Raw genomic sequence first — 21,097 nt, forward strand, 5'->3', positions numbered from 1 at the left:
GTACCACCGCCTACAGCATTGACATTGGATGGTACCACCACTTGTAGCACTGACATTAGATGGTACCATCACCTGACACCCTACCACTAGGTGGTACCATCGCCTAATCTGGCGGTACCACCGCCTAGACTGGCAGTACCACCACCTAACATAGTCTCGGAGATTGTGCCACAACAGTGCCACTTGTTGGGTCACTGCTTGAGCCTTTCACTTGGCCCAACATAGTCAAAACTTAGGCCCAATTGGCCCCTAATTGAGTTTGCCCAATTCCAACTCAATTATGTGCTAACTATAAATTTTAAGGCATACACTAAGCTAAATAAGTCTAGTAAGTCTATGTTTCTTCTAGCGAGTTTTCGGCGAACTTCCGACGATCTCTCGGCAATGTTATAATAGATTCCCAGCAAGCTCCTAGACTTCACGATGATCTTCTTGGTGAGTTTCGACGAGCTTCTTTGGCAAACTCCTGAACTTCTCGATTAGTTCCGGTAGAACTTCCGACGAACATCCGAACTTCTGACGAACTCTCAAACTCCCAACACAATCTCGTTCTTGACTCCGGGACTTCATTTTGCTTTATGCCTTGATCGCTATCTTAGTTAATCCCACATATTTAAAACCTACTTTGATCTAGACAATTATTATAAATCTTAAATCAAATGTTATCCGACGTGTCATTGATTCATTGACGCTTCGTTCGATTCTTCGGCGCATCATCCTCTCTTGCGGCCTATTGCTCAATCGACCAGTTGACCTCTACAACTTTGATTTCCTTGGTGCAATTTTTGCTCTTCTTAGCCCGATGCTTGAACCCATGGCCCGAAGCCTTTTGTTGATATGTTGACCGATCCTTCAACTCGATGTCTAATCTTTTACCATGTTTTTCTCTGACCCAACATGATTCTTCCTACTTTAATTGTCTCTCCCTGATCGAAGCTTCGTGCGTCACTTAAAATGTAAATCAAATCATAAACACTATCAATTGGTTTCATCATCAAAATCTGTGATTCAACAATCTCCTCCTTTTTTATAATAACAACCAATTGATGACGGAGTTAACCTTAACTCCCTCTATCAATATGACATATGTGAGATGAACCTTGAATTCAAACTGAATTTAAGTCAAAAAAAATTTAATTTAATCATGAATATTTGTAATATGTTATCATAAATTTATGCATAATCAAATTTGTAATACATCATTCCATGCATGATTGTCATTATAACTTCTTCCCCTTTGTCATCAACAAAAAGGAGAAGTACAACTACTAAGTGTTTAGACATAATTTCAAATCATTGTATAATAAACATAATCTCAAGTTTTATCATCATGCAAGCTAGTAATTTTCTTTCTTCTCTTTTGAGAAGTGTAATTTTTTGCTTCCTTTGCAAAGCGCAAGCTAGCAAAATTTTACATCATTTTACAAACAAGCTAGCAACTTTTTGAGATATTCATGCATCATTAGTATTGCCTCTCTTGAGATGTGCAAGATAGCACTTTTGTTTCATAGCAAGTTTTTATGAGCTAGCAAATTTAGCAAGTGTTACATCATATTACAACATGCTAGTTAGCAAATTTTATATCATTTTAGAGCATGTAAGCTAGCAACAATTTTGAGTTTTGTAAATTTGTAAATTTTGCTAGATGTGCAAGTTAGCATGTTTTGCTTCTTGAGATATAGCACTTTTGCTTCTCTTAAGATTGCAAGCTAGCAATTTTTGATGATGTTCAAGATAACAAGTTCTACATCATCATGTAAGCTAGTGAATTTTATAATATTTTAAAACATATAAGCTAGTAAATTTTATAACATTTTAGAAAATGTAAGCTAGTAATATTTGAGATATTCAAAAAAGCAACTTTTGCTTCTTGAAATATGCAAGTTAGCAATCTTTACTTCTCTTTTGAGATGAGCAAGCTAGCATATTTTTACATCTTCTTGAATTGTGCAAGCCAGCAAATCTTTCTCTTTCCAAATGTGAACACTAGCAATTCTTTCTCCCCCTTGATAATTGGCAAAATGAGGGGAATAATAAAACAATTATACAATTAATTTCCATTTATATTAATTTTTAAATTATGACAAAGATAATATGTCATTCTTTATGGCATATTGAAATAAGGTATCATTTCAGAAAATGATAATTGTTGTCTTTCACTTCATTTCAAAATCATAAGTATTGCATGCATCATTCCAAATCATAAATATTTCAAATCATGATGGTATCAAAATATCTAATTACATTACATTCTACCATACATGATCATAACTTCTCATTTGTATATGCATCAACATAATATCATAAGTATTTCATGATTTCATATCATTACATGAAGAATATCAAGAAAAAACTTGATGGTGAGATATACTTCATGAATACAATGACTTTTACATAATAAAACTCAAGTCATAAACCTTAAAAGCTCAAGTGACATATCATGGTTAATTTAGATAAATGTCCTCTTTAGTAAATAACAAAAGAGTTGTAAGAGAACAAATAAATGATCTTGATTCATGCATAAGAATTTTCAAGTTATAAAAAAAAATAATCATGATTTGTTTAGATGAATGTTCTCTTAAAAGAGTGAATCATACGAGAATAAAAAAAATACATCTCAAGTCATAAACATTGATAAATGATTCGATTGGATATATCATCTTATTATTAAAACAAATCATATGAAAAGAAATCTAAAATCATCGTGTAAAATCATCAAATATGAAACACGCATTTACTTTCATAACGTTCATCATTATTTTTAAATATTATAATTTTTCAAATCATTAAAATCATTTTCATAGTCCAAGAGATTCATACAAATAAATTCATTAATCTATTTTTGAAAAGTTAATAAGATAGGGATTGAGAAGTTTTCAAGAAAAATATATTTCCTTTTTATTTCATACTAAGCATACCTTTGCCATTTATGTCAAATCAAAATATGCATCATGTTTATAATCGAAAGAGCAACTTTCATTATGACAAAGATCGATAAGCCATACAAGAATCATCATGCATAATTTTAAAATATAAACTCATTAAGTATTATCATTATGCATCATTATTTTAGGCGTGATACCAAAATATGGTTTCATTGGACATAAAGTATTTTCAATCAAAATCGAAAATCATCAAGATACATATTATTTCTTCTTAAAAACATATTAAGGATTAATCATTAGATTTAAATCTAATATTTTATTCCTTTATCATAAAACATATAATTTTCATGATCATTGTTTTAAAATAAAAAAGAAGCATGATATATTTTTTTTATTTTTTATTTTTTTATTTTTTACTAACTAATTTAAAAACAACTCATGAAAAAGCATCAAGTAATTTCAAAATAAAGTAAAAGAGTTTCGTTTGAGTTGTTTATCTCATTGTCATGAGTCACTAAGGCGAAGTTCGCCACTTCGTCCTCATCGGTTTATTCTTTATCTTCAAATGCACTCGTTTCGTCCCAAGTCACCTTGAATGCTTTCTTGTTATTTGATAAATTTTTCTTTTTAAGTTTACTTTTATTCTTATTTTTATGTTTTAAAATTTTTTTAAGCTTTATTGTGAGAAGTTTAAGTTCACCATCACTTGAGCATTCGCTCGAGTGGTCTTCTTTTGTTCTAAATGCAAAATCCTTCCTGTTCTTTGGAAGGTTGTTCTCAAGTTCATTTTGTACTATATAACTCATTTCATATGTCATTAAAAACCTAACAAGTTCTTCGAGAGAGAGTATTTAAATCTGTGGCCTTCTTAAATGGTTGTTACTTTAGGATCCCAATTTTTAAAAAGAGATCGTAAAACTTTATTCACAAGTTCAAGATTCGAAAAACTTTTACCAAGAGCTTTTAGACTATTAACAATATTCGTAAAACGGGTGTACATGTCTCTAATAGTCTCGCTTGGTTCCATATGAAATAATTCAAAATCATGCATCAAAATATTTATTTTAGAGTATTTAACTCTACTAGTGCCTTTGTATGTGATTTCGAGTGTGTGCCAAATATCAAAAGTTATTTTGCAAGTAGAAACCCGATTGAATTCAATTTTGTCTAAGGTGCAAAATAGAACATTCATAGCTCTAGCATTTAAAGAAAAAGTTTTCTTCTATAAATCATTACATTCGTTCATTAGAGTAGAAAACTTTTGAAAGTCATTTTCAATAATATTCCATAAATTTAAATCCAAGGAAAGTAAGAAAACTCTCATCCGAGTTTTTCAATAAGTATAGTCCGTCTCATTGAACATGGGGGGGAATGATAGAAAAGCCATCTTAAAAGCCGAAAAGAGTCATTTCTCATAGGTGTTAAACCAAACGAGAAATAATGTGGCTCTAATACCAACTATTAGGAACGAATCGGCACTAAGAAGGGGGGGGGGGTTGAATTAATGCAGCGGTAAAAACATCGATTTCAGAAAATATTCATTCGTTGAAAACCGATCAGAAAGATGTTAACTTAAACACACTTACATAAGTGTGTAATAAGGAAGTAGAGCAGTGAGCAAGTAAAATGATTTGCAGTAAAGGTAAATTGTAAAGTAAAAGGCAGTAAACTAATTTTATAGTGGTTCGGACGTTGTGACCTACATCCACTCTTGATTCCTTTTCACTCGAGGCCACCGGCTTCCACTACCGGTCTTCCTTCAATGGGCGAAGACTAACTACCCTTTTACACCCCTCTTCTCCTTTTCACAGGTTTAGGAGACAACATTTTACAAGCACTCACTCATCTCTAAACAGAATTTTAAACTTAGAATTAGAGGAGGGGATCTCTCAAGTGATTACTACAACATTTTTTCACTTTTAAATTTTCTACACTTATGTATGTTAAATAGGGATGAGAGGGATATTTATAAGCCTCAAGTAGATTTAAACTTGGAGTCTAAAAGTATCTCATCCCCGGTTTTTGGGGTACTAGTGGTACCACTACTTGTAATGGGCGATACTACCGCCTATAGCACTGACTCTAGGTGGTACCACCACCCAGTCTGGCAGTACCACCGCTTAACAGTCTCTCAGAGATTGTGTGTGGTACCACCGCCTGACAAAGTCTTGGAGATTGTGTCACGACGGTGCCACCTGTTGGGTCACTATTTGAGCCTTTCACTTAGCCCAATATAGCCAAACTTAGGCCCAGTTGGCCCCTAATTGAGTTTGCCCAATTCCAACCCAATTATATACTAACTACGAATTTTAAGGCATCACTAAGCTAAATAAGTACGGTAAGTCTAAGTTTCTTCCGATGATCTTCCGATGAACTTCTGATGATCTCTCGGCAATGTTCTAGCAGACTCCTAGCAAGCTCCTAAACTTCACGACGATCTTCTTGGCGAGTTTCGATAAGCTTCTTTGGCAAGCTCCTCGATTCTCAGTCAATTCCGGTAGAACTTCCGATGAATGTCCGGACTTCCGATGAACTCTCGAACTCCCAACGAAATCTCGTTCTTGACTTTGGGACTTTATTTTACTTTATGCCTTGATCACTATCATAGTTAATCCTACATACTTAAAACCTACTTCGATCTAGACAATTATTATAAAACTTGAATCAAATGTTGTCCAACATGTCATTGGTTCATCGACGCTTCGTCCGATTCTTCGACGCATCGTCCTCTCTTGCAGCCTATTACCCAATCAGTCATTTGACCTCTATAACTTTGATTTCCTTTGCATAATTTTTGCTCTTCTTGGCTCGATGCTCGAACCCATGGCCCGAAGCCTTCTGTCGATATATCAACCGATCCTTCCGCTTGATGTTCAATCTTCTGATATGTTTTTCTCCAGCCCAATATGATTCTTCCTACTTTAATTGTCTCTCCTTGATCGAAGCTTCTTGTGTCACTCAAAATGTAAATCAAATCATAAACACTATCAATTGGTTTCGTCAACAAAATACGAAATTCAATAATATTTTATTAAGAATGTACACCCTCAACGTTCGATAGTAGACCTCCCGGGACTTTAGTCAGGGGAGGAAGATATGTTCTCGGATTTCATCACTCGATTCACAAACAAGATATGAGGCATAGTTGATGCCTATCCGTTGCTCCTTATACAAACCTTTTGCTAGTCATAGGTGCCCTGCAAGCCAATCACGTGAGTGATGACAAATGTAACTTAACAATAAGGCATCATCAACCATCTAACGTTTTGTAAGTGGATCAATTAGTGAACTCATTATCCAATGAGCACCTATATTGTATCCCTAGTGTCCCCACATGAGCAGCTATGAGACCAACTAGATCCATGGATGGGTATACATCACACAAGTCTGTCTGGTTATCTCGATGTCCCTCTCGATTAACCTATGAGCAGGATTATTTAGGATCTGTGTTTAAAGGCGAATCAATCTCATTATCGTGATCTCATCACGATCTGATTTCTATTACATAGATCCATGGACATCACAATATATTCAAGCAACATGCAATATAAAGTGATAAAATACCAAATAATAAGTAAAAAGACTACGTGTCAAGTCACACGTATCATCATTCACGTGATTGGCTTGTAGGGCACCTATGACTAGCAATATAAAACTTGTGAGCCTTACCTTCATGAAAAACTAACCAACTCTCCTTTTAATGGAATGGAGAGAGATACTGAGCTGTTGGAACTCATACATAGTGATGTATATGGACCCATGTCAACTCATGCCATAGGTGGTTATTCCTATTTTATTATTTTTACTAATGATTTCTCAAGATATGGACGTGTATTTAATGAAGTATAAGTCCGAAGCCTTCGAGAAATTCAGAGAGTATAAGAATAAAGTGGAGAATCAGACTGGAAAGAGTATCAAGAATCTTCAATCAAATCGAGAAGGTGAGTACTTGAGTATAGAGTTCACCCAGTTCCTCAAGGACCATGAGATTATATCCTAATAAACACCTCATTATACACCTTAACTTAATAGTGTATCTGAAAAGATGAATCGTACATTATTATACATTGTACGGTCCATAATGAGTTTCGTTGACCTACCCATCTCATTCTGGGGAGACGCCATAGAGGCCAGAGCTTACCTTCTGAATAGAGTTCCAACTAAATCGGTAGTGTCTACACTAAGATATGAAAAGGAAAAAAAAATATGATCTTAAGGTTGTTAAGATTTGAGACTTCCTTGCCCACGTTAAAAGACACAACCCCGATAAGTTGGAATCGAGGACGGAGCAATGCAAGTTCGTGGGATACCCTAAGAAAACTTGTGGGTATTATTTCTATTATCTCGATGACCAAAAGGTCTTTATAGCCAAAAGAGCAGTGTTCCTTGAGAAGGAACACATTTTTAGTGGAGATAGTGAGAGCTAGATAGAGTTGAGCGAGGTTGGAGAACCTAGCTCAAGTACCACTCCATAGCCCAAGTTTGTTTAGATAACTAGCACACAAGTTCCAACTTTATATAGGTCTGGTAGAGTATCTCATCCTCCTAAAAGATATGTGGGATATATTAGAGGAGTAGATGTTGAGGATATTGATTCTCAAACCTATGAGGAGACTATTACGAGTATAGACTCCGGGAAGTAGCAAGAAACTATAAATTCTGAGATGGATTTCATATACTCCAACAAAGTTTGAAACATAGTTGATGCACCCGAGGGTATTATACTCATCGGTTGCAAGTGGATCTTCAAAAAGAACATCATAGTAGATGAAAAGGTAGAATAAAGCAAGGCTAGTAGCTAAAGGGCATCATCAAAGACAAGGTATTGATTATGACTAAACCTTCTCACCTGTAGCTACGCTAAAATCCATCTAAATTCTATTAGTTATTGTAGTATACTATGATTATAAGATCTGACAGATGGACGTGAAAATCATATTCTTCAATGACAACCTCAAGGAAGATGTGTATATGATACAACCTAAGGGATTCGTGTCTAAGGACTGCTCAGATAAGGTGTATAGGTTGTTTATGTCCATTTATGGACTAAATTAAGCTTCCTGAAGTTGGAACATAAAATTTGATAAGGCAATCAGATCTTATGACTTCATTAAGAACAAAAATGAGTCTTGTGTATATAGGAAAGTAAGTGGGAGCGCTATCATTTTCTTGGTGTTATATGTGGGTGACATCCTAATCATTGGGAATGATATAGGAATGATATCTATAGTAAATGCTTGGTTATCTAGACACTTCTCTATGAAGGACTTAGGGGAAGCATCCTATATCTTGGGGTTTCGGATCTATAGAGATAGATCTAAGAGGATGCTTAGATTGTCCTAGTCTAAGTATATAAACACCACCGTTAAAATATTTGGCATGAAAAATTTCAAGGGATGTCTTATACCGATGAGACATTGAATATCACTTTCTAGAAGTTTGTCCCCAAAAACTCCTGAAGATGGGGCAAACATAGATAGGATACCCTATGCATCGGCGATAGGGTCTATCATGTATGTCATGCTATGTGCCAAGCCTAATATAGTGCATGCTCTGAGTGTCACGAGCAAGTATCATGCGGATATAGGCTTGGAGCACTAGAAAGCAGTAAAGTGTAGCCTTAAGTACTTGAGAAGAACTAAGGATCTTTTACTAGTATACGGACGTAGTAGCCTTAGGGTTGAAGGCTACATGGACTCAAGTTTCTAGTCCGATGTCGATGATAGTAAGTCGAATTCGGGATATGTGTACACCCTAAATGGAGGAGCAGTATGCTGGAAGAGTTCCAAGCAAGATACTATTGTTGACTCGACCACAGTGGCGGAGTATATACTACAGCAAAGATAGCAAAGGAGGGAGTCTGGATGAAGAAGTTCATCACAAATTTGGGAGTCGTGCCGGGCAGTGAGGAGTCGATTCCCTTATTGCAATAACAACAGGCGATTACTCAAGCGAAGGAACCCATGTCTCATCAGAAGTCTAAGCACATTCTGAGGATGTTCCACCTGATCAGAGAGATCTAACCCGAGGAGATGTAGTAGTAGAAAGAGTTTCATCCGAAGATAATATCGCAAATCCACTAACAAAGTCATTGTCTCATATTATCTTTGAGCGTCACAGGGTTTTGATGGGGATTAGACACATAGGTGATTGACTTTAGATTAAGGGAGAGATTACTAGTCATAGGTGCCCTGCAAGCCAATCATGTGAGTGATGGCATATGTGACTCGACAAACGATCTTTTTTACTTATTATTATTTGATATTTTATTACTTTATATTATCTATTGCTTGAATATATTGTGATGTCCATGGATCTGTGCAATGTGAATTAGATTATGATTAGATCACGATAATGAGATTGATTCACCTTTAAACACAGATCATAAATAATCCCGGTCATAGGTTACTCGAGAGGGACATCGAGATAACCAGACAGACTAGTGTGCTATATACCCGTTCATATGATGAATACAGTTGTTCTCATAGCTGCTTATGTGGGGACACTAGGGATATAGTACAGATGCTCATTGGAGAATAGGTTTACTGATTGATCCGCTTACGAAATGTTAGATGGTTGATGAAGTCTTATTGTCAAACAACGATTCCATAGTCCTAGTGGTGTATCTGGTCCTTAGACTTGAGACACCAAGGATGTCTTGTATAAGTACTCCACTCTTTGATATCGGACTTATAGGTCTGGAGATTCCAGATATAGTATAGCTGGTCATCGGGGGTGGTAGCCAACTTTACGATAACTATTAAGTGTCGATAGAGGATCATCCACTCTCGGTGTTATGAGAAAAATTTCTCATGTATTCTTGATCAAATAAATCCCTAGCTAGGGTCATTCGGATTGAGAGAAAAAGAGTTCTCCAAAGAATCTGATTAGAGTGAGACTTGAGTAGAAACTATATGGATCTGACAACACCATGCCCGATATATGATCTTTGGGATATTAGATAAATGAAGGACTATAGGTATACGGTAATTGAGGACAGATAGGTCCAATATATTGTCCGGGGACTACGACGTAGTGGGTATTGAGATTACCATCTCGTAAAACTCCTAAGGTGCATAGGTCGGCCAAAACCTACTTGACCTCCTCAAAGAGCCCAAGGTGCATAGGTCTATTAAGCTCGACCTGACCTCCTAAGAGAGCTTGAGGTGGGCCTGATGTGTATAAGTTGTCCAAGCTTGACCTGACCTCCTCGGCGAGCACCCAAGGTGCCTACCTCGACATATACCGAAGATAACCTCCTTGGCCATTTCCCAAGGCAACCACCTTAGCTAAGTACTCGAGACCATAACCAAATCGAATGATACCCTAGGTGAGCAAGTTGGTCATACCTTGAGTGGCAAGAAACCTACTCTTAATCTAGATCTTCATGTAGATCATTGTCAAAGCACATAAGCCCATCACCATCAATTTTCACAAGACATATATATATATATATATTTGAAGCATACATACAGACTAATGCTCATCATTATATAAGTATCCAATTAGTTTAAATTTACTTAGTATTTAATTAGGATAATGAATAAGATGACCTTCTAGAAGAGGTTCATGTTTCTTTTGTTGAGGTAAGAGTAAATTATTTAACTCATAATTTCATATTTTTAGTACCTATAAATATATTTGTCCAATTGACACATCTTAACAAATCAATATTTAACTTATTAAATTCTTAATCATTTGTGTGAAGGGGGTCAATGGCCCACTAGAGACATCGAGTCTTTCAACGTATCAAATAGATTTTATATATATATATATATATATATATATATATATATATATATATATATATATATATATATATATATATATATATATATATATATATATAAAAGATTAAAATGATGAGTTAGGTTGGATTAGCTTTTCATATAAATTTGAGAATCAATTTTAATACTAATACATCCACTTGGCCTTCAAACACGAGTGTGGATTGAAAGAAATGGAAGAAGTTTTATGGGGTGTCTAACTTTCCACCGGAAACCAATCAAACATTTAGTTGCCGTCACAAAAGCCCCCCACACGAAAAGGTAGATCGCCTCAATGCCACAAGTTTCACAAGTATCAAGCTATCAAGCTTTCATCTGTCAATTCGAGACAGACGGTGACAAAATATGGACGAAGACATTTCAACCAATGGGAGGATGAGTTCATGGATTATGTTTCCATCCTCCCATGATGAGAAATGGAGAATCGACCACGTCTTCCCCCTCTATCACATCTCCTTATCAGTGGCCCGATTCATCTCTTCCATCTCCATTATTGTTTCTGACCTTTTACCACTTTGGCCTTCCATGACTCCAAAACCTTCAATGACTTGAAGTCGAATTTTGCATAAACATCATTGAAAGTTTTATATTTCAACATATAAACTCTTACGGAGAAAATACATATCCAACGTAATAGTATGAGTATGATAAGATTGAATATGTAGACTAACGTTGAATTGTTTTTTGATTTTATTCTCTTGGAATGAATAGTCTCAAAAAAATATCTTTGATGATACTAGTGATTTGTGGCTTAGTATTTGGCTTTTTTACTCCTCAATTAATATGAGACCATATTTAATTAATATTAAATTTTATTTATATTTTTTGAATAATATGTATACATGATATGTCTTAATTCTGAATCATATTATTATATGATCAGATTCAAATGAAATAATACTCTGATGGTGTTCATTATAAAATATGATTCAAGTGTTTATTACTATCTATTATAATAATTAATTTTAATTAAAATATATTTTAATTATAAAAATGATGAATTTGATTGTGATAGTACATAAGAAAATAATAAATATATTTAAGAATTATAATTCCGGAGAAATCATTGAACAAAAATTGGAAGCAATAAACTAATAACCTTTTAAGTTAGGGGTTATATGCAAAAAAGAATGGATTTCTAGAATATTTGAGGGTGGATTCGTAATTTCGGGTCACTAACCGTCGTTTTAATGGATGAGAGCGGTTCGTTGACGGTCACCGGTGGTGAACGGAACAGCGGTCCGGTCACCGCAACAGCAGGCTTTGATCTCCTCTTTCCTCGCGCTCCAAATTAATACTCGCCACACGAAAATATCGCCTCGGCACAGCGACCGCCTCGTCCTCCCGTCGGTGGCGGTGATACCCAGCGCACCACCACCACCACCTAATGGCCGGAGCGGCGTTGGCGGCGTCGTCGGCGGAGGAGGGCCGAGGAGGATGGAGCAGGGAGGACGACAAGGCCTTCGAGAACGCCCTGGCGACGATAGCCCCGCCGCCGAAGGAGGAGGAGGAGGAGGAGGGGGGCTCGGAGGGTGGCGAAAGCGGTGGCGGTGACTGGTGGGAGTTGATCGCGGCTAGAGTCCCGGGAAAGACGGCGGCGGAGGTGAGGCGGCACTACGAGGCGCTGGTGGAGGACGTGAATGCGATCGAGGCCGGACGGGTCCCCGTCCCCCGCTACGTCGGGGAGGAGGCGCCCTCGGGTTCGACTCCTACAGCGGTCACGCATTCATCCAAGGAGAAGCAGCCACAGCATCACCAAGATCATAACAGCCACCACGGATCGGCCGATAGGAAGAGAGGAGGGTTTGAGATTGGGGGGCAGGGCAAGAGCTGTTCCAAGGCGGAGCAAGAGCGACGCAAAGGAATCCCTTGGACTGAAGAAGAGCACAGGTTCTGTCGGTTACTTGTCAGCTTTCTTTTGTTTTTCTTCTTCTTTTCTTTAAGCTCATAGCCTTTTAGTCCAACAGTCTATAAATCTGTTCAAGAAAAAAGTTGCCTTTGTTATGGTGCATCTATTATGCTAAAACAAGGAACTTTTTCTAATTGGAATCATCCAAAAATCTAGGAAATTTCCTTGAAATGTGTGGAATTTTCCTCCTGTGCTGATAGAAAGATGATGAACACATATAGGAGATGGATGATGATGATAATAGGTGGCTGATAAATTAATGAAGATAGATGATCAAAGCATACTATTGGCGAATTTCACAGTGTGGGCAATGACCTCTGTGGACCTAAAGCTTTGAAATTTAGATAACTCTGCCAATTATTATGTAGCAACAGAACATTCCTGTCAAACTTACACATAAATTAAGATAAACTGTGTAGGCCTGTAGGACAAGGGTTTCCAAGGTGTTAAGTTGTGCTGTTGATCTCCCCTTCCTACTTTGATGATTGCAGTTAGAGATTTGTGGAATGAGACGTTGCTGATATAATATCTTTCTGTGTCTAATGACACCCATCCTTAGCTCATCTCTATGTGCAAAATAAAAGCTAAATAAGGACCATATAAGCATGTCCATGGTTCGTATGTGCTTTTGTTCGTGTCCTAGGATTAGGTAAATATCCACTTGTTGTGAAGCCGGTTTAATTTGGGATTGATAGGAAGAATTGGTCTTGAATCAACCTCTTCCTGTAGGCATGAACAAACTTCTTGTGCATATATTTTTCAGTCAACTCTGTAATGGACATCTGTGGCAAATTGAGCTTTAAATGCTTGTTGTCTTTGGCCTAAAGACCAGTCCTGCTTTATTCTTGACAGTGGTTGAAAATGCATTAGTAAGATTTACAACCACCAAATAAATGACATAGAACTTCAGCACCTGGTATGACGTTGAAAATGAGTATGTGCTGAAATATTAACTTGCAAATCTGGTGCTGCTCTTTGAATCTAGGCATTTGTCCTTTTGACTTCAGTTGTGGACATATATACTATACTTAATTTTCTAGGGTTTTTTTACTAGATTCTTCTCAATGATCTTTTCCCGTTTGGATGGAATCTCTAGAAATGAAATATCGTAGAGACGTAGAAATGATTTTTCTTTCTTTGGCTTGATTACATATTTGAAAACTATATTAGGATGAGAATTTATGGAGTTCTGGGTCTATTTTATGCAAATATGAAAATCTGGCAGTTATCTTTGAAGTCTCTCATTTCTTGCTAATCTTCTAGGCTTTTCCTTCTTGGCCTTGACAAGTTTGGAAAGGGTGACTGGAGGAGCATATCGAGGAATTTTGTCATCTCAAGGACTCCTACCCAAGTTGCAAGCCATGCTCAAAAATACTTCATTCGCCTAAATTCTATGAACAGAGATCGCCGGAGATCAAGTATCCATGACATCACAAGCGTGAATGGTGTTGATGTGTCCTCTCCACAGGGGCCTATAACTGGTCAGGCCAATTCAAATCCCGTGGCTGTTGGATCAACTATGAAACATCCTTCACAGGCAAATGTGCCAGGGGTAGCCATGTATGGGCCACCCGTCGGTCACCCTGTTACCGGCCATGTGGTTTCAGCAGTTGGTACTCCGGTTATGCTTCCTCATGGTCATGCTCCTTATGTCATGCCAGTTGCATATCCTGTGCCTCCGCCTTCGATGCATCCGTAGCCCTTTAACTCCTATTGAAGTTTAGCTTCTGACTAGGTTCTAAATGTCGATTGAGTTTAAGAAATAAGTGCCAAAAAATATATGGGAGGTTCTGGGTTTTTCTGGTGCAGTGGGTACCCAGCAATTGTTCACTTGTGAAGATGCTTGCATGATCAAAGCCCTTTTCACTTGCGCTCTGGGAGATAACGATCCTTATCTATATGTATTTGTATATTTGTCAGATGGATGTCTGCCAACTCTACTTTGATGTAGTGCTGTCTACAGCCAAGACATGTTATTGGGACTACTACTTACATTGACCTTTTGGATACTATGCCTTTTAGTTGCACATATTTGTAAAGCTGTGAAAGTAAGCCTCATATGCGGATCGTTCTTCTTTCAGCTATAATGTGATCTTTCCTTTGTAGTTCTGCATAAATAATGTTGCTTTGACCCTTCTCTGTAGACAGTAATGGTATTTATTTTTAGCATGAAGGCATCTAGCGTCTTTTTTCCAGGCTTGGATTCTTGGAGACAACATTTCAGGTAGAAAATTGATATATATAAAGTACCATCACTAATGACCTTCATTTCCTTCAATTTGTAGGTACAAATATTGGATTGGTATTTGATGAGCAACTTAAATCAGATAGTAATATCTTCAATTTGAAGGTGTCTCTTGTTGAAGTATTTCTATTGACAAGTTATTGGTTACAGTTAAGATATGTTCAAATGTTTCAGGAAACTTTGTTAGTTCTCCAATGTGATTGGTTTCGCACAATTGCCTGTTTTGCGGTAGAGCAATTCTTACCATACACTTATTCAAGTTATTATGGAAACAATTGCTGATTAGATGCTGATACACATCAAAGTACACTTATACATCAATTAATATACATCCTGTTGTTTTCTTTCTGCATCATATTACTTGGAGTTGCATGTTAGCTGTAGCTTATATATGAGTGATGTGTAGTCTTTATGGCAAGAAAGACGTTAAACTCTTCAATATGATTTGCATAATGCCATACAGGTTGTGTAAGAACTGCAAAGAGAGGTGATCCAGTTCAAGCTGTTCCTCATTGGGATTGAAGTGCTGCATTCTTGAGTGTCTGATCCACAGATGACATCCTTCACAGGCATTAAGCATCAAATAATCAACACCTATTTCTATAATGAAGTTTCTGAGATCCTGCCCCAACTAGAAACAAAGCTTACTTTTGCTACAATCACATGCACAACAACAGAGTCTCATCCTAATCCAGTTTCATTCTTTATGATACTTGTTAGGCTTCTTATAATCTAACATTACTTCTTCTTGCTAGCCCCTACAGTGCAGTGCAGGGACAAACATGCCTCAACCAGTTAGGCCAAAGAAGCTTTGAGATTTGATCACCCTACACCAAGTCCAGGATTAACCCATCTTTAGTCCAAGGAGGCAGTGCCAGTTTTGTAACAGTGGATGCAGAAATCAAAACAAGTTTATATTTGCAAGAAGCATCACAAAGAAGTGTGGATTCAGCGAAATATGCAAGATGGAAGAAGTCATTGTCCGTACTTGTTTGGGGAGGATCTCGAGGAGACAAGTTGTCATTTAGTAATATTGAACATTTGATTAGGAGCTAAGTATTCTCCAGCTGATGGTGCTGCGAAATGTGAGCCTTCTTTTCCTTGGAGTTGCTGAACCAGAGCTTGCTTGCTGCTGATGGAATCTAAATGGCTGTATTCTGAACAGTGATCATGAAACCTGGAGCTTACTTGCCGCAAATGGCAGGTAGTAAGTCTGGATAACCATTAGCACATCCATGGCTGTGTTTGGATCTTGATACATGATGCTGTGTAGTCCAAGCTTCCATGGTGGAAATTAGCTGTTGATGAAGGTTGAAGGTTCAACATATAGGTGCCTCTTCTTCTTCCATGAAATGCTGCAGATTGGCACTATTAAGCAACCAGGACTTCGAAGATGGAAAGATCAAAAGCAGCAACAGCATTTCTGTTCTTTGTTCTAACAGTGGCAAATGAAACCACTCAATATGGTCAAAGTGGTGAGAGAGAGATGGATTAATATACAGATGAGTTGCAGAGTTGGAATGGGTTTTGTCCCCCTCAACACTCATCAGGCTGCGTGCAAGTTCGGGAATGGCGCACATGCGGGTGGGCGGGGCTTCCTCTCTCTCTCTCTCTCTCTCTCTCTCAAAGTGAACGCGGTACGGCCGCGAGGGAGCGCGGACGCGGGCCAAAGAACGAGCAGCAGCGCACGCTCCTGCCATCCAAGCTTCGGGTGTCGCGCCACCACCTGCTTCTCCTCCCCCATAAAAGGCCTTGAAGCTCCTCCTAGGAAACTCGCCAAACTGCAACCACATCCTCCGGAAGAGCTGAAGGGAGAGGAAGCGTTGGCCGGCATGAAGATGATGAGGAGCCACGGGAAGGCGCCGCAGAGGGGCGGGCTCAGCAGGGCGCTGCGGGAGCAAAAGGCGAGGCTTTACATCATCCGCCGCTGCGTCGTCATGCTCCTCTGCTGGCATGATTAGCCGTCGAGCGTTCGACCTTTTGTCTCCCCTTTTCCTCCCTGCCAAAGTCATGATGGGACTTCAGCTCGGCTACTCCTTTTTGACATGTACATAGATCTACAGGCCATGAGAGATCCTTTTTCCCTTCCACTGGAAGGCAAGAGTCAAATATATGAACATTTTGGGAGTTCAAATTCCATCTCACATTGTCAAAAAGTCATCTTCATCTTCTTGCTTAGGTGTTTTCATCCATGGAAGTTGTTTGATCTTGCATGCCATTTGAGACCACACATCAATGGAACAATTTCTATCTGAGTTTACAATGAATTCTCCAATACAAACATTTGAGTTAAATAGTGCAAGAAGACTGCCTTGGGATGCAGACTACAATACAAATATTTATCTGCACTGGCTCATGGGAATCTTGCGCTGCAGGGAACCTGAAACTTTTCCTGTAACTTTGGGCACCATTCCTAAGGTTCTACTTCTGTACACTCTTCACATGTTCAAACTTAAACTTTTCTAACAAGTCTTGAAGAACACCTATGTAGGAGATTGCAAAGATCTTCTTCTTGAACTATGAGAACAGCAGGGAGTTCAGGAACCAGTTTTTCCTAGCTTTGTTCTTCTTGAAGGACTTAAGGTGTGTCATGTATTTGGCTTCCATAGAGAGACCATTTTGTAGCTCATGCACACACCTCTTGTATGTTTCACTGGCAATTTATGAGGTTAGATTTATGGTTGCTCAAACAAATGCATCAATAATATGGCAGAAGATGCCTTTAGTTTTAGTAACAGTTCATTGAGAAAAAACTTGAACTGTCTTGATAGACATTTTGATAGCAGTAGAGGTACATTTTCTGATATCATGGTAGTATTACCTGAACCATAGAGGTAAAATTAATTGAAGCTTCTCTCTGTTCCTTTTGCACCAAAGAAAGAAAAGTCAAATGTAGCTTCAACTGAAAATTTTCCTTAAAAAAAAAGAAAAAGAAAGAAACTACAAAAGCTGATTTTTTCATGGTAAGTGCAGAAGTACTGAGAAGTGTTCTTTTGCTGATCAATAGTATAAAAACATCTGAAAGATCCTAATGAGTATGATGTCTAGTTAGGAATGTGTGCTGATCAATAAGATAAAATCATCTAAAAGATCCTAATGATAGAGTATGATGTCCAGTGAGGATGATGTCTCAATCACAAGGAAATCTATTGTTCTTGATCCTAATTCACCATCAAGTTAAAAGATTCCATGAAACAGATGTAATTTCAATTACAAAAACCATTTTCTAATTCTTTTATCTTTGCTTATTGTTGGAAGTTGAAATTTTGGGAAATAAGATCTGCTTCCATCCTTTTATTTACTGTGATGGCCTGCAAGGCCTAAAGGCATAGATAGTCCACCCACCATAAGAAAGCTTGAGCTGACTGCTGCAGCCTTTTCTGCCTGTATTATAGCTGAAAATTTCAACTACTTATCTAAAAGACACAAAGCTTGATCTTGATAATTGCATTAAATTGGTGTTATTGTTATTATAAGATCTTAAATGCCTTTTGATTAACATTAGCACTGGTGAACTGTTTGCTCCTCAAGTTAGAAGGTCAAGCATCCATTTCCTTTCATTCAACTTATATTCTCACCAATCAATCACTAATTCGGTCCAGGAATGGCCAAAAGGACCTTCCAGAGGTAGCAAGTCAGGAAACAATGTGTTCAATAAACTCTCTATAGGTTGCAACATGCAATTTCCTGTCCATTATTATGATCTTTGATGTGTTGCTTTTAGTAGAATCTATGTGATATATCAGCACATCAGTATTTGAGACCCATCTCAGTGATCACAGACCATTGCATAAAGGTAAAATGACTTGATTGCAATCCATTCAGTACTTGTCAGCAATATAACAGAGAAGAACAGGATCATTAGATGGAAATCTCTATATAAGATATTGTTTTGCTTACCATGTTCATCTCAATTCTCTAACTAATGAATTTTCTGACAGATTCACATAGACAGTGTGGTTATTACATTTATTGAAAAGTGTGAAGTGATATGAGGCATCAAGTGACTTTTTTTTTTGGATTTAACTTGAAAATTTTTCCAGCTAGCTTGATTTTTTTGTGTTCAGCTTTTTGTAATACTTCTCTCTTTTTTATTTTTCATCTAACACTCTTTTTCCTCTGGAAAAATCTCTTTCTTATTTTTATCTAATCATGACTCTGGATTCGTTGAAAAGAGATGATAGAATTGGCACCTCCTTTGCAAAAATCAAAATTTTTGAGAGAGAAAGAGACTGCTTGGTACTTGAAACAAACCATTTATGTAGGACTTGGGAGTCATGGATGCTCCATCATAAGCCTGCAAGAGAATGATCACACTTGATTCATGGAAGTGCATGGATGAGCTGCACAGGAAAAGTTCATGGAGGAGTCATTGGATTCCTGAGGACAAGAGAGAAGCATACACAGTAATGTCAAGAGAATATTGAGAAACAGCATCATTGTCCCATTTTGACAGAAGCATCAGTGTTCATTATTTCCTTGGAATCAATCCACTCTAACAGAAAGTGGCAAAGAAATATTCTCTCTCTAATTTTGAGGTAAGACAAAGGAACATAATTGATGACCTTCAAGTATGTAGCGCAAAGAGATCATGTCAATCATGTCAACTGTACTTTATTATTTGTTCTTCCCATATAGCAAATCTTTTTCTTCTTACATCTGTGAACTGTAACAGCAGCTTAAATCATCAATTATGTTCAGTATAAATTAGGGATAATTATTTAAGCATAGTTATGATTAGGGATAATTTTCAGTATAAATTAAAATCTAAAAACCTATCAGTATTGTCCGATAAGTTCTGTCACTATGCCCGTAATCGCAAGATACCCGTAATCCAAAAGTTGGATTTGTCTTTTCTAAATTTACGATCGATATTATCCGATAAGATCCATTACTATCTTAATTATAAGTAATTATATTATCTAATAAGATTCATCATTAATCTTTTTGAAGGAAGGTGCTGCTTGTACAATTTTATCTTTATAGAATATTGGTCTTGGGTTCTCCGATTAGATTTTGATAAGGTATATTTTGGGTTCAGACCACGTCACGATCAATGTCACGCCACGCTATAGCAAAGTCAACAAGAGGAGCATCCCCACGCATTGGCCAGAATCCGTACCAAGGCGTTGCTCGGTACGTCCCGTCCGGAAAAACTCGGGACGATGTCACATGGCGTCGTTTCGTGCATCCCGGGACGGGTGGCGGCACAAAGGTATCATCTCACCCCTCAAGGATCAGTCGTCATACCAAACTCGCATACGACTGACTCTCGTACAGTAGTATAAAAGTCCCTAGTCAGCATCCGGCCCAAGAGAAGACAAAAAACAAATCAACCCATCACTAACGTGCTCGTCGGAGGAACCAAAGTCGGCAATCACCCGACGAGGGCCATCCTTATAAGAAAGCGGCCACCCTCGAGCCACGAGCATTCCGACCTTGGAGTCATCAACCAGCATCCCGACGACGAGCCTCCAACCGACGTCCGGACCAAGAGACGCCAATCAACATTCCGATGCCAACACCCTATTTCGAGGGCTTGACCAACCTTAACAACCAGTTCAGTTGATCGAAGACTTTCAATATCGACCCGTGGACTACGCCATACTGATTTATTAGCCACGAGGCAACGGTTCATCAATGGTTCTAATTCAAGAACAAGAGTGCATTGGTAAATTCCCATCTTTAATAATTCCATGTTGCAGCACATGATATGTTTCTTATCTCCCTTACATGGAAGGAAACGTGATAAAAGTTAAAAGAAGAAGCAGAAGAAGAGAACAAAAAGAGAGAGAAGAAGAGACATGACATGCAGGAAATGGAATTCAAAGCTAGAAATGATTGATGGGTGTCATACAAACGTTAAGTACACTCCATCACTGACGTTGTTGCTCTTTAAAATGATGAATCAAATCATGAATCAACTTTGTTCATCTGTCCATTTGTAGGTACTTAAAAGAAGAAGACACATAACACTCCTAACAAGTGAATGATTAATCATTCGAATTTAAATATCCTTCAAAATTTTGGGTTCAAACAATTGATAAAAAGAATAAGATAATTTTTTGATACTTCAAATCTTAATAATTTAGATCGACTTTCAACGCTCGCAATTAGGCTCGGTTCCACTTTCAAGATTCCATTTTTAGGGTCAGAATTAGATTGAGTTATCTTCGCAATTCAAATCGATAATTGATTTTTGGACTAATATCTTTTTTCCTTTGAAAGCAAAAAAAAAGAAGATGTGATCATATATATAATCTATAGTTAA

The 21,097-nt window shown here is 37.6% G+C and overlaps 1 protein-coding gene across 1 annotated transcript; it reads left to right on the top strand.

Annotated features, from left to right (window-relative positions):
• Positions 1-11,874: 11,874 nt before the first annotated feature.
• Positions 11,875-14,608, top strand: LOC135593591 (transcription factor MYBS1-like). Its single transcript, XM_065083755.1, has 2 exons — positions 11,875-12,562; positions 13,845-14,608. The coding sequence occupies exons 1-2, from the start codon at positions 12,060-12,062 to the stop codon at positions 14,278-14,280; spliced, it is 939 nt and encodes a 312-aa protein (XP_064939827.1). The 5' UTR covers positions 11,875-12,059; the 3' UTR covers positions 14,281-14,608.
• Positions 14,609-21,097: the final 6,489 nt, after the last annotated feature.

The sequence above is a fragment of the Musa acuminata genome, chromosome BXJ1-9 (genome assembly GCF_036884655.1).
Source record: "Musa acuminata AAA Group cultivar baxijiao chromosome BXJ1-9, Cavendish_Baxijiao_AAA, whole genome shotgun sequence".
NCBI lineage: Eukaryota > Viridiplantae > Streptophyta > Magnoliopsida > Zingiberales > Musaceae > Musa > Musa acuminata.

What these genes read in the sequence shown, in the direction of transcription:
- LOC135593591 (XM_065083755.1), top strand. Translation starts at nt 12,060, where the DNA reads ATGGCCGGAGCGGCGTTGGCGGCGTCGTCGGCGGAGGAGGGCCGAGGA. An exon ending in TGGACTGAAGAAGAGCACAG is followed by an intron (nt 12,563 to 13,844) that starts GTTCTGTCGGTT and finishes CTAATCTTCTAG; the next exon opens with GCTTTTCCTTCTTGGCCTTG.